General features: G+C 36.8%; 1 protein-coding gene across 2 annotated transcripts in view; it reads left to right on the plus strand.

The window, feature by feature from the left end:
* Nucleotides 1-12917, plus strand: part of FAM53A (family with sequence similarity 53 member A) — an 84054-nt gene that overhangs the window by 32273 nt on the left and 38864 nt on the right. For both annotated transcript variants that reach the window (XM_053704236.1, XM_053704237.1), the window contains exons 3-4: nt 8724-8778; nt 11653-12458. In XM_053704236.1, the coding sequence (XP_053560211.1) occupies nt 8724-8778; nt 11653-12458 (861 nt within the window). The remainder of the gene's footprint in view (nt 1-8723; nt 8779-11652; nt 12459-12917) is intronic.

Here is a 12917-nt window from a genome sequence, read left to right on the forward strand (position 1 = left end):
TGCACTTTTTCTTAACTGCAGTGGTTTCGTTCATCAGGGGGATAATGATTTCATATCTGCCTGCTGCTGAATAGAGCAGTGTCATGTTGGGCTGAGGGTTTCATGCAATATAAATAGCCACACAAACACTATAGTACAAGAAATGACAGCAGTCCAAATCATTTTACTTATCTACTGTTTGCATTCAGGCTGCACTGCACATAGCTGTATGCTATAAAAAACCTATGTGGTGGCGAGAGGAAACTGGTTTTGTATGGAACATTGTGAGACCATATTTCCAAATATATAACTCAACCCATAACAATATTGACATTTTCCCAGTATTTTGCTGGTTATAGACTTTTCTGCTGTCTTGCATGAAAGTGAAGGGGGTACAGTGTCTGTTTATTAAACACTATGTTGAGATTAAAAAAAGACCACATTAACACACCGCATAGGAGAAAAGGCACTAAACCGGTAGTGTGAGAGAGTGATTGTCTGCGGTCTTGTGCAGAGTACTGTCCGCATTCAGTTTAGAGGGCAAAGCCCATTATACCAGGCCATAATCTAGCTGCCTGTCTCAGCTTTCACATTAGTTTACATCAGGGGTTAGCAACCTTGGGTTACCAGATGTTTTGGAACTACATTTCCCATGATGCTCAGACAGCCTAGAGAGTGTCTCAGCATCATGGCAAATGTAGTTCCAAAACATCTGGGGGCCCAAGTTTCCTGACCCTGGTTTACATGGATCCACTGGACCAGCCTGGGGAAAGGCTTACAACTTCCCTCTGCACCAAAGGTCAACCATCACCTGTCTATCCCTAACTGTTTGGTCAAATGGTTCCAGCAGGTTGGTTTAGCATTAAGAAGGATTCCAAGGAAAATGTTACCTTTTTTAAAATTGTATGACCTTTCCATAAATTTATACAGCTGTTGACACTTCTGTGATACATTAATTTAGTATAGAGAGCTTCATATGAAGCAAAAAATAAAGACAAAAGACCCCTTAAGATAATATGCAAACTTGAAATCCTAGCGTAATATCTTGTAGAAGAAGAGACTGGCCACAGTGTTGTCACAGGAACTGCACTCTTACAGTGAGGATTCAATCATTCTCTGTTACCAAATGTATATTCCATTAGGGTTTACAGACTAGTTTCACCTCTGCTTGAGATGGCTCATTTATTTCATTGTTGCTGCAGTAGTGCGTCAGCCACAATGTTGTGGAGGGTCAAAGCTGATTCTTTCACAAACGTTTCACAGTTTAAAAGAAACAGATCTGGGAATTCCACTTAATCATTCTTTAGGTTACTAATTAACCCAGCACACAACCCAGATCAAAAAGCAGCTTTTCACCCTTGTTACCTTTCTATAGAAGCATTTTTGGTTTTATTTTCGTTTAGTTTATACAGCAGACATGTTAGAGCTGGTTTGAAATGGTATTTTTGTTCATCTTGTATAAATAAAATACACTTCTGCTGCGTATCCGTTACATATAGATATCTAGACATTCCTAATTGTATTTTTTATAGGGAGATCTGTTTTAAAGGGGGGGGGGGCAAGAAGAATATGCTTTAATCTGTTAACGGCATTTTATTATTGTATTGCTGCTTGCATATAACTGTTTAATGCCTGCATAGGAGATGGTCCGTTCAAGAGCAGCAAGGCGCTTCTGAAACCTAACTGAACACTTCTGGTGGGCCAATGACAAGACGTGTGCAGCCACCAATCAGTAGCGCATTTCTGCTTCTCTGAGGATATTTGCATATTTTCAAAAAAGATATGAGACCAAAGTAAATTTGATAATAGAAGTACATTTTAAAGGCCCACTAAATAAATAGTAGGGTTAAATTGACACATACACAATAGAAAGACAATGCAATAACACTTACAAAAAATATATATTTTCTAGCAAATTTTAAATTTAAAGTTGGTCCAATTTTCCTTCCACTTGTTTCATGTGACAGTGATTTAGCCAATCACAACATGCATATACTGTATTTTTGCACATTTCCAGGAGCTGCAGCCTCAGTGTGCATATACAAAGAGATGTTTTATATATATATTTCATGCTTTTATCTGAATTATGACTTTAGTGGCCCTTAAAATGGCATGCGTTTTTTTTTTTTTTTTTTAGCTAGTATAATTTTTTACTTTCCTATCCTTTTTTATTCTGGGTTGTCAAGTCTATGACTTAGGACCACAATGCATCTCTCTAATACTTATGTACACCCTCCCCTTATTGTGAGGCCATTTTATATTTATATCTGACCCACCACTATGGCATTTTCACTGCACCTGTGTAAAACCCCCATGTAGCAGATACTTGAGGGATTGAAGTGTTGGGCTTTCTCCCCATCTGTATTGCACACTGCTCATCTACGTTGGTTATCCGTGCAGCTGACAAGTGATATTGGGAAACCGTTTAGTACCATATCTTGACTAAGTGCATTTCTCATTTAAAGTTTCTTCAGAAATACATTTTGTTTCACTTTATATCGTTTCTAAAACCTCTATTGTAGAGAAAAATTTGGCCATATGAAAACTTGGACAGCCCTATTTTAACTCTTCTGCAATACTCCTAATACTGGACTGAGAAACTGTAATTTATGTTCTGGACCTTCTATATATATATATATATATATATATATATATATATATATATATATATATATATATATATATATATATATATATATTTTTTTTTTGTGTGTGGTAATTTAAGATCACTAAATGCAGTAGAATTGCATAATAAAAATACAATTAAATTAAATAAAAATGTCATGCCCTATCTGAATCATGAAAGTTTAATTTTGAGTAGACTGTCCCTTTAATTTAGTATCTGATTCTAAATGTTACTGTAAGTTATCTTATACTAGATAACCTAAAAAAGCACATGCTTCTGCTCGTAAGCTTAAATGACAAGCACCAGTATACACTACCAAATAAAGTGTTTTCCTATGTAATGATTATCACATCATTTTATATTAACATTACACATATCCTAAGCATTTTATTCATTTGCTCTCGTGTTCTCTTGAAAGGCTGATCCACGTATCCACTACTGTAAAACAGTAACATAAAATAAACGTGTAGGTCCATCCGTTATTTCATATTTACTCAGCTATACATAGCAACAAGTCCTTTGTGATTTTGTTCTTGCGACCTTGACTGAGCTCCACTCCTTTCCCAGCCCTCATTGGACCATTGATAGGTTTTGACCTTGGGCTAAACATTGACCAAAGCTGCTCTCTGGCGATATGCTGGGTGTGGTGTCAGTTGTAACTTGTTGGGAGGATAAGTGACTGTTCTTATGATTAAAAACCTTTTGCCTTCAGCTGTTTTATGTTATGTGTTGAAAACACTGATCTGGAATCTTCACACCTTTTTGTATGCTGTATAATCCTGTTTGCAAAAAGTTTAAAGTTTCAGAACACAGCAAATAGATTTTCTGAATCAGATAAAGTCTTCAACTGTCTAACATGACGTAAAATACCCTATTTTTATGTCTTGCAATACAAATCCTAGAACAGGAAATAGCGGGAGGACAAAACTGAGTACCTTTTGTGTTTTCTTACATGTGGTCTCTGATACGGGGTTAATGGTTTAAGACTTAATTTGGAAACTCAGAAAATAAAAGTGAACAGTTTGATGGAAAGATATCTAGTCGGCCCACATTTCTGTCGTATGCAATTCTAAGCAAAGCCTTATACAGTGGATATAAAAAGTCTACACACCCCTGTTAAAATGTCAGTTTTCTGTGATGTAAAAAAATGACAGATAAATCATTTCCGAACTTTTTCCACCTTTAATGCGACCTATAAACTGTACAACTCATTTGAAAAACAAACTGAACTCTTTTAGGTAAAGGGAAATAAAAATAAAGCACTAAAATAATATGGTTGCATAAGTGTGAACACCCTTTTATAACTGGGGATGTAGCTGTGTTCAGAATTAAGCAATCACATTCAAAATCATGTTAAATAGTAGTCAGTACACACCTGTCATCATTTAAAGTGCCTCTGATTAACCCCAAATAAAGTTCAGCTGCTCTAGTTGGTCTTTCCTGACATTTTGTTAGGAGCATCCCACAGCAAAAGCCATGGTCTGCAGAGAGCTTCTAAAGCATCAGAGGGATCTCATTGTTAAAAGGTATCAGTCAATAGAAGGGTACAAAAGAATTTCCAAGGCATTAGATATACCATGGAACACAGTGAAGACAGTCATCATCAAGTGAAGAAAATATGGTGCAACAGTGACATTACCAAGAACTGGATGTCCTTCCAAAATTGATGAAAAGATGAGAAGAAAACTGGTCTGGGAGGCTGCCAAGAGGCCTACAGCAACATTAAAGGAGCTGCAGCAATATCTGGCAAGTACTGGCTGTGTGGTACATGTGACAATAATTGCCCGTATTCTCCATATGTCTGGGCGATGGGGTAGAGTGGCAAGACTGAAGCCTTTTTTCTTACAAAAAAAAACACCCAAGCCCTGCAAAAACACATCTGAAGTTTCCCAAAAGCATGTTGCAAAAGGTGTTATGGTCTGATGAAACCAAAGTTTTCCAAAAGATATGTTTGGCACAAAAACACTGCGTATCACCAAAAGAACTCCATACCCACAGTGAAGCATTGTGGTGTCAGCATCATGCTTTGGGGCGGTTTTTCTTCAGCTGGAACTGGGGCTTTAGTCAAGGTAGAGGGAATAATGAACAGTTCCAAATACCAGACAATATTGGCCCAAAACCTTTAGGCTTCTGCTAGAAAGCTGAATATGAAGAGGAACTTCATCTTTCACATTGACAACGACCCAAAGCATACATCCAAATCAACATAGGAATGGCTTCAAGAGAAGAAGATTAAAGTTTTAGGATGGCCCAGCCAGAGCCCAGACCTGAATCCAATTCAAAATCTGTGGGGTGATCTGAAGAGGGCTGTGCACAGGAGATGCCCTCACAATCTGAGAGATTTGGAGTGTTTTTGCAAAGAAGAGTGGGCAAATCTTGTCAAGTCAAGATGTGCCATGCTGATAGACTCATACCCAAAAATACTGAGGGCTGTAATAAAATCAAAAGGTGCTTCAATAAAGTATTAGTTTAAGGATGTTCACACTTATGCAACCATATTATTTTAGTTTTTTTTATTTCCCTTTACCTAAGAGATTTCAGTTTGTTTTTCAATTGAGTTGTAGAGTTTATAGGTCACATTAAAGGTGGAAAAAGTTCTGAAATGATTTAGCTTTGTCTCATTATTTTACACCACAGAAACCTGACAATTTAACAGGGGCGTGTAGACTTTTTTTTTTTACCCCTACTGGTTCTGACCATATATCTTGTATATTTTATATAAATAATTACTATTAAAGTTTAAATTATTACGCGTGTCTGCTCACACCTAAATTTAAAGGGGCAACATTTCATTTTTTTGCTATTTTTAAATCACAGTAATTTATTTTAATTATTTGTTATATACTGGCTATTTTGTAAGGTTTAAAAAAATAAATGGATAGAACTAAACAAATGTTGCTAATGTAACATTGCATGGCCTTCCTTACACTTTCACCACAAACAGAAGGCTTGGAGAGAGGGTATATATAGGTTTGTTTTGCAGCCCTCGCTGGCAGGCAGTGAGTTAAAGGTGGCAGTTTGGCACACAGTCATGTAGTTATTTTCAGTCCTTTGCACTAAGCAATTGTTCCCTCTATTTTATTGTTAATTATCTTGTAACAGTCTTGGCATACAGAGCCAGGCACATTGCCGCCAATCAAACCTGCCCTGTTTCTGTTCCATGTAACTGGCTTGAAAACAACCTTTTGTACACAATGCATTGGCTTTCTTTTACTAATTTTGTTATGCTGAATGCATATGGTTAGTGCGGTTTCTCTTTAAGCATAGTGCGAATTAGGAATGTTTGAATGGATGAAGTATGCTTTCTACCCTGATAAGAAAGGGTTCACTGTGCAAACATAGCACATGCTGTATTTCAGGTTATGTTCCATAATAACAATAGCATATAAATAGCAATCAGATTTTTAGTGAATGTACCATTCACTCTGGGGTAACATTTTAGCCAATACATTAAAGCGATGACTAACCGTTTGTGATCTATAAAATGTTTCTGTAATAAACTCTGCAGTAAATTTTTAAAGTTTGTATTACACCCCCCCCCCCTTCTTCCCTGATTTGTTTAATTGTGGGCTCTCCACATCTGAGAACTGGAAGTGCACACTGTGGACTTCACAAGCGTAACCGTGCCACATATCTTTGCCAAATTGACTTCAGCAAGGTTGATCAGATACAATGGAGATTTTGCTAACAAAATGACAGTGGAACACTACGTTATAACAAGTTCAGATTAGCTTCTCCAAATAAGACAAATGTTGGGGGGAGTTTGGCTATTTGAAAAACAAATGCAGCATACGAGGAATTCATTCTAAAAATATCACACTGTTAATTTTTCTGTAGTCTTTGTAAATGTTGTAATGTTGTAAAGGCATTTAGTGTCCCTTTTCAAAGATGTTAGTTATTACATCAAATAATAAAGTGTTGGTCTGTGCTCCTTTAAATTCATATTGCGCTGCCAACATAAACAGCCATGTTTTTTACTGCAGATTACTTAACGTAACGAGTTTGTGTGGGCATATCTCAGGTGTATTGATTGACATTGGTTTTCTCTGAACTAGGGATTGTTATATATTTCTACCTAGTGTATAAAAAAAGAAGAGGGTGTAGGATGTTTACTTTTCACAGTAGAAACGCACACACAAAGCTATCATAGGACAGGAAGTTGCTGAACAATAGTATCTTTTTTGGCGATGTAGAAAATAAATCTAGGTCCAGCAAGCATTCCTGCAAGGAAGTTCGATAATCAAATATGTTTTATGGCTTTTCTCATTCTCAGAATATGCTGTATAAATCGGTACAATATAGTTCATATTTGTTTTCTATTTGAGTGATGGCCAATAGTTGTGTAACATGCAAACTAGGCATTTGTTTTGGCATTGTGTGTTTAATTTTTGTTTTCCCCTTTGAAGAATCAGAAAATGTAGTTTTAAAGACGCCTTTAAAATAACTTCTGTTATAAAATGTGCTTTGTTCTCTGGGTATCCCTTGTTGAAAATGACTGTGCACATATGCTACACTAGTGAGAGCTAGCTGGTGATTGAACCCTGCATACTTTGTCTCTTGTGATTGGCTAACTAGACGTGTTTAGCTAGCTGCCAGTAGTGTGATGCTGTCCCTTCAGCATAGGATAACAAGAGAATGAAGCATATTTGATAATAATAGTAAAGGATGTTCTATCTAAATCATGAATGACATTTTTGGGTTTCCATTGCCTTTAAAGATGTATCTTCATGTTTACATTTTATATTTTTATGAAGCTTCATATAAACCTAGGAATATTTTCTCTGCACAACTATTGCCTTTTTATTTGCATACTATTAATTGCATGTCACCACAAATGTATTCAAATTTAGATGACCAGACATCTTGTAAAATTACAACTATTGATTTATGGAAATATCTGGTTTAGAGACACTAAAGGAAAATTTAGCATTCATGATTCAGAGAATGTAATTTTAAACCACTTTTCAATTACGTAATTTGTTTCATTCTCTTTGTATTGTTTGTTGAAAAGCATACCTTGTTAGGCTCAGGAGCAGCAGAGCACTAGTGGGAGTTAGCTGCTGATTGGTGGCATCACATATACAATGTTCATTGCCAGCTAGGTGGCATTGTGTGGGGGCAGTGTAATCTTTTCTATTATCATTTTCTGCTATCCAAAGCACAAATTAATTGCATAATTTTTAACATAAATATATTTGATTATGTGTGCAATAAAAATTGCCCATTTAAAAGGTTCTGGGAGGGGGGGGACCCACTGCAAAAGGATATCAAAGAATGAAGCAAATTTGTTAAAAATGTTCAAAATTGTATGCTCCATCTGAACCATTAAAGCGAATTGATGGGTTTCATGTCCCGTGACACAGTGCATTATCTAGCAATGTGACAGCTTTGCTTACAGTTTGTGAGTCGGAGATACATATAGCTTAATTTAATTGCTTATAGGAACGTCAAATTATTTTGTATGCTTTATAAATGCATTTTTGTATAAATATCCTTTTGATTTTAAAATATTTTACTGAAAGCTTCTGACATTTATTCTCTCTATTTGTGGATCCTTTTTTTTTTTATCCTTTAGACTTTATGACAAACTCACAAAATATATGTACAAAACTGTTTTTTCTAGGCTGTTCTATACTAAACCACTTTGCAGGAATGTATGCATTTTAGAGTCCCTGTCTCTCTAGATTTGGGAAGACCCCTGCTTTGAAATGAACATAAAAAATAAAATTGTAATCTGTACTTTGAGGGTAACAGATGTGACTTCTTGTTGGAAGCCTTCAGTAAATATTTAATGCATTATATACATGCACAAAAAAGATGCTTTGTAAATGGATGCCCATGGGCTGTTTAAAAAAAGAAGCGGGTGGTCTGATTACATCACAGAATATTAGTTACTGTATAATGTATGTTCTTCAGAAATTCTAATGTAAACAAGTTAAACAGAGAACATTGGCATTGTATTATTTGTATATATTGTTGGACAGAAGAAAAAAAAGTGCTTTTTATATATTTATGCTTTCTTCTGGTTAGTTTGTGCTCAGTAAGGCTATGTTCACTGTCTTTCACACCATGAGCTGTTGTATGGTGTTGAAACTTTTCTTTTTCTTGGTAATTTCAGCGCTCATCTGAGAAGCTGAACAAAACTGGCAACTTGTTCCCTTACGAAATCAATGGTAAGTTTCTGTGAAACATAAAAAAATGTATTTTATGTTTTATTTAGAAAAATCGAGGTGTCTGGATAAGTTAAAGCCTTTTTTTCTGTTGCAAATCAGATACTATAGAAAGAGTCTTGAGTGATATGTCCAGATACCTGGTGCTTATACTGGTCTTTGAACAATACCAGGGTATCAGTGGTAGGATCCTGTTTTGTGTATGTAAGCTGCTTTGAATAGTAAAAATGCCTTCTTTCATAGGGCAGATGAAAAGGGCAAAATAAACATTCCGTTTACCCTTTTGGTGTCTGAGGACCTTTAAATGCAGCTGAATAGAAGCATCTTACACATACAAAACTAAAATTCCCCAATTCAATCAGGAATTGGTTATAATTAATGTTTGTTTTGCTGTTTCCTATCAATAGATGGGTGGCAGCAAAATCATTTCCTGTAACATTAGTAAAGACATTCAAGGCTTATGGGTCTAGTTTTGCCAGCTACAATCAGGTAACGTAAAGCGACTTATCAAGCAAAAGATTTGATATCAACCAGAGAAAAATAAGATAACCCAAAATCATAAGACAGCCCTGAATCAACCAATAAAAATTTTTTCTCACTCACACGTGTTCAAAAGTTTGGTGTCACTTAGAAATGTCCTTGTTTTCAAAAGAAAAACAATTTATTTTCATCAAATTGATCAGAAATACAGTGTAGACATAGTTAATGTTAATGACTATTGGAGCTGGAAATACCTGATTTTTAATGTAATATCTACATAGGTGTACAGAGGCCCATTATCAGCAACCATGTGTAATGTGTTCCAATGACACATTGTGTTTGCTAGTCCAAGTTCATCATTTAAAAATACTAATTGATCATTAGATCGTTTTGCAGTTATGTTAGCACAGCTGAAAACTGTTGTGCCGATTAAAGAAGCAAGAAAACTTTATTAGACTCGTTGAGTGTCCGGAGCATCAGCAATCGTGGGTTCGATTACAGGCTCAAGATGTCCAGAAACTAATAACTTTCTTCTGAAACTCGTCAGTCTATAATTGTTCTGAGAAATTTAGGCTATTCCATGCAAGAAATTGATGATTCTGTACAACGCTGTATACTACTCCCTTCACAGAACAGCACTAACTGGCTCTAATGAGAATAGAAAGAGTAGTGCCCACGGTGCACAACTGAGAAGAGGACAAAATACATTAGAGTTTGATAGTTTGAGAAATGGGCAACTAACAGATCCTCAACTGGCAGCTTTATTAAATAGAATCCGCAAAACACTCAGTGATGCTGGCCTTCTAGGCAGAGCTACAAAGAAAAGTAATATCTCAGACTGGCCAATAAAAAAACGATTAAGATGGGCAAAAGAACAGTCACTGGACAGAGGAAGATGGGGCAAAAAGTGTTATAGACAGACGAATCTAAGTTTGAGGTGTTTGCATCACAAAGAACATTTATGGGACCAAATAAAAAGGTGCTGGAGAGGAGTGTTTGACACAATCTGTCAAGCATGGTGGAGGTAATGTGATGGTCTGGAGGTGCTTTGGTGGTGGTAAAGTGGGATATTTATACAGGGTGAAAGGGACCTTGAAGAAGGAAGGCTGTAACTACATTTTGCCATGCTCTGTGGACGGCGCGTAATTGGAGCCAATTTCCTTCTACAACAGGACAATGTCCCAAAGCACAGCTCCAAACTATGCAAGAACTACTTAGTGAGGAAGCCGTCGGCTAGTATTCTGTCTCTGATGGAGTAGCCAGCACAGTCACCAGATCTCAACCCTATTTAGCAGCTTGGCCGTATGGTACATATGAAGCAGCTTGTGGGAGGAGCTTGACCGTATGGTATGTAAGAAGTTCCCATCATGCCAATCCTACTTGTGGGAGGTGCTTCAGGAAGCATGCGGTGAAATCTCTTCAGATTACCTCAACAAATTAAGAACTAGAATGCCAAAGGTCTGCAAAGCTGTAATTGCTGCACATAGAGGATTCTTTGACTAAAGCAGTTTTTATTTTTAAAAAATATTGTCAATGACTATATTTCCTATTCAAACTCTGACACTTCCATATTTTCCATGAAAACATGCATGAAATAAGTGACCCCAAAATGTTGAACGCCTGTGTGTGTGTTCTCAAAGTGATGGTAAATTTTAGCGTTTGATAAAATGCTAGAATTTACCATCACTAAAAAATAAAGGCCACCTTCATTTATCAGTTTAAATAAACAGATGAAAAGGTGCCTTCATTTTGGCTTGGCTTCACTGCTAAGCCTAGCATCTCTGGCTGCCCTGCTTAATTTTTCAGTGATGTTTCCGCCTCTTGACCAATAGCCGTGCATGTCTACAGCATAATGCCGATCGGCCCTCATCGCTCTTGGCTAAAAGGTGGGAACGTCGCCTCATTGAAAAAAATGAGCTGGGCTGTCAGAGCCGCTTAGCTAAACAGTGGCAAATATAGACACCTTTTCATTAGTTTATTTGTTTAAACTGATGAATGAAGGCGGCCTTTTATTTTTTTGTAATGTTAAATCCTAGCATTTTTGAAACTCTAGGATTTACCTTCACTTTAATTATAGAAGTTACTTTTTTTTGTTCCAGGGCCTTTCCAAAAATATCTGTGCTGCATGCTGTGAATTTGGAATCTATTGGAACAAAACACATGCTTACCATATACATGCACAAGTATTTTAGAGCAAATTAATATATTATGTCCATGCCCCTTTTTAAAATATCATCCTGCTTAGTTCTGCAAATGCTGAGCCTTCTGATTAACTTCTCATATCTAAATATACTAAATATGCCATTAGTTCTATAACTGACTTGACTTTGTATAATGCTTTTACTTTCAAGGTTTTTTATGTACTTTAATACATTTCTTTCTTTTTCTTTCCTTTAGAAGAGAGCCCATGGAATATTATTAACAGTGCTTGTCCAATCAGGACTGAGTTGAACAAGAATTCAATATTCCCTTTTCCGGTGTGCCCATTCAGTGCAGGCACCACTGGAGGATTACATCTTAAATGGCAAAATGAATCAACCAGTAAGTCCATAGTATCAGGGTGGATAAGTGAACTTAACCTCAATGAAAGCCTTGGACAGCCTCTGGCACCTCCCACAAAACGGCACTGCAGGTCATTGTCTGAGCCAGATGAACTGTCCCGTTGCCGCTCCCCCTGGAAACCTGGGAATTCCAAGGTTTGGACTCCTGTATCAAAAAGACGTTGTAATAGTGGTGGGAGTTCCACATTACAGCGCTGCAATAGCCATGTTGGTGCCACTCTGCAGAGAAGCACAAGTATCAGTCTGCCACAAAATGCACTGGCTCTCAACAATAACATCTTTACAGCTACTGCATGCGACTTGTCTCCTGTCCCTAGGCCTTCATCTGCCAGCAGTGGCTATGTGGACAGCAGTGAAGGAAGCACAAGTTCTAGCAGTCGCTGGAACTCTGAAGAACCTTGTGAGTTTGATCCAAGGAGACGCCTCTCTTTGTCTCAGGAGCATATTACAGAGAACGGAGACCTCTTGCCTTCAGCCAATAGCACACCAACCTCAACTCCAGAGCTCAGGAGGCGTCAGGGCTTACTGAGATGCCGTTCCCAGCCCTGTGTGCTAAATGAGAGGAAAACCAGACTAAAGCGCAGACGTGACGAAGATGTCCGATGGCACCGGCCATCTTTAGATTTTTTTAAAATGACAAGGGTAAGTGTTCTTCATAATTGGTTAACAGTGGTTGGTGTTTTATTGCTGTCAGGGCACGTAGAGTTTTACTCTTCTAAAATCTTTGTGTATGTATATGTATATGTATATATATATATATATATATATATATATATATATATATATATATATATATATATATATATATATATATATATATATATATATATATATATATACACCATTGTGTAGGATTGTAAAGCCTTATCTAGTTCCAAATCTAGTGAAATCATCTAATTGTACTCACTTTTATATTATGCCACTGCAATGTAGACCAATGAAATGGTATTGACCAATAAGTTGGACAGAAATGATACCACTTTATGAAAAAACAACGTTAATGGCATTTCCTGATGCCTAGAAATTGAGGGCAGGATCCTCCGTTTTCGTATTCTCTGCAACTCTCGTTTCATACAGATAGGACTATAAATGTTAGCAATG

The sequence above is a fragment of the Bombina bombina genome, chromosome 2 (assembly GCF_027579735.1).
Source record: "Bombina bombina isolate aBomBom1 chromosome 2, aBomBom1.pri, whole genome shotgun sequence".
NCBI lineage: Eukaryota > Metazoa > Chordata > Amphibia > Anura > Bombinatoridae > Bombina > Bombina bombina.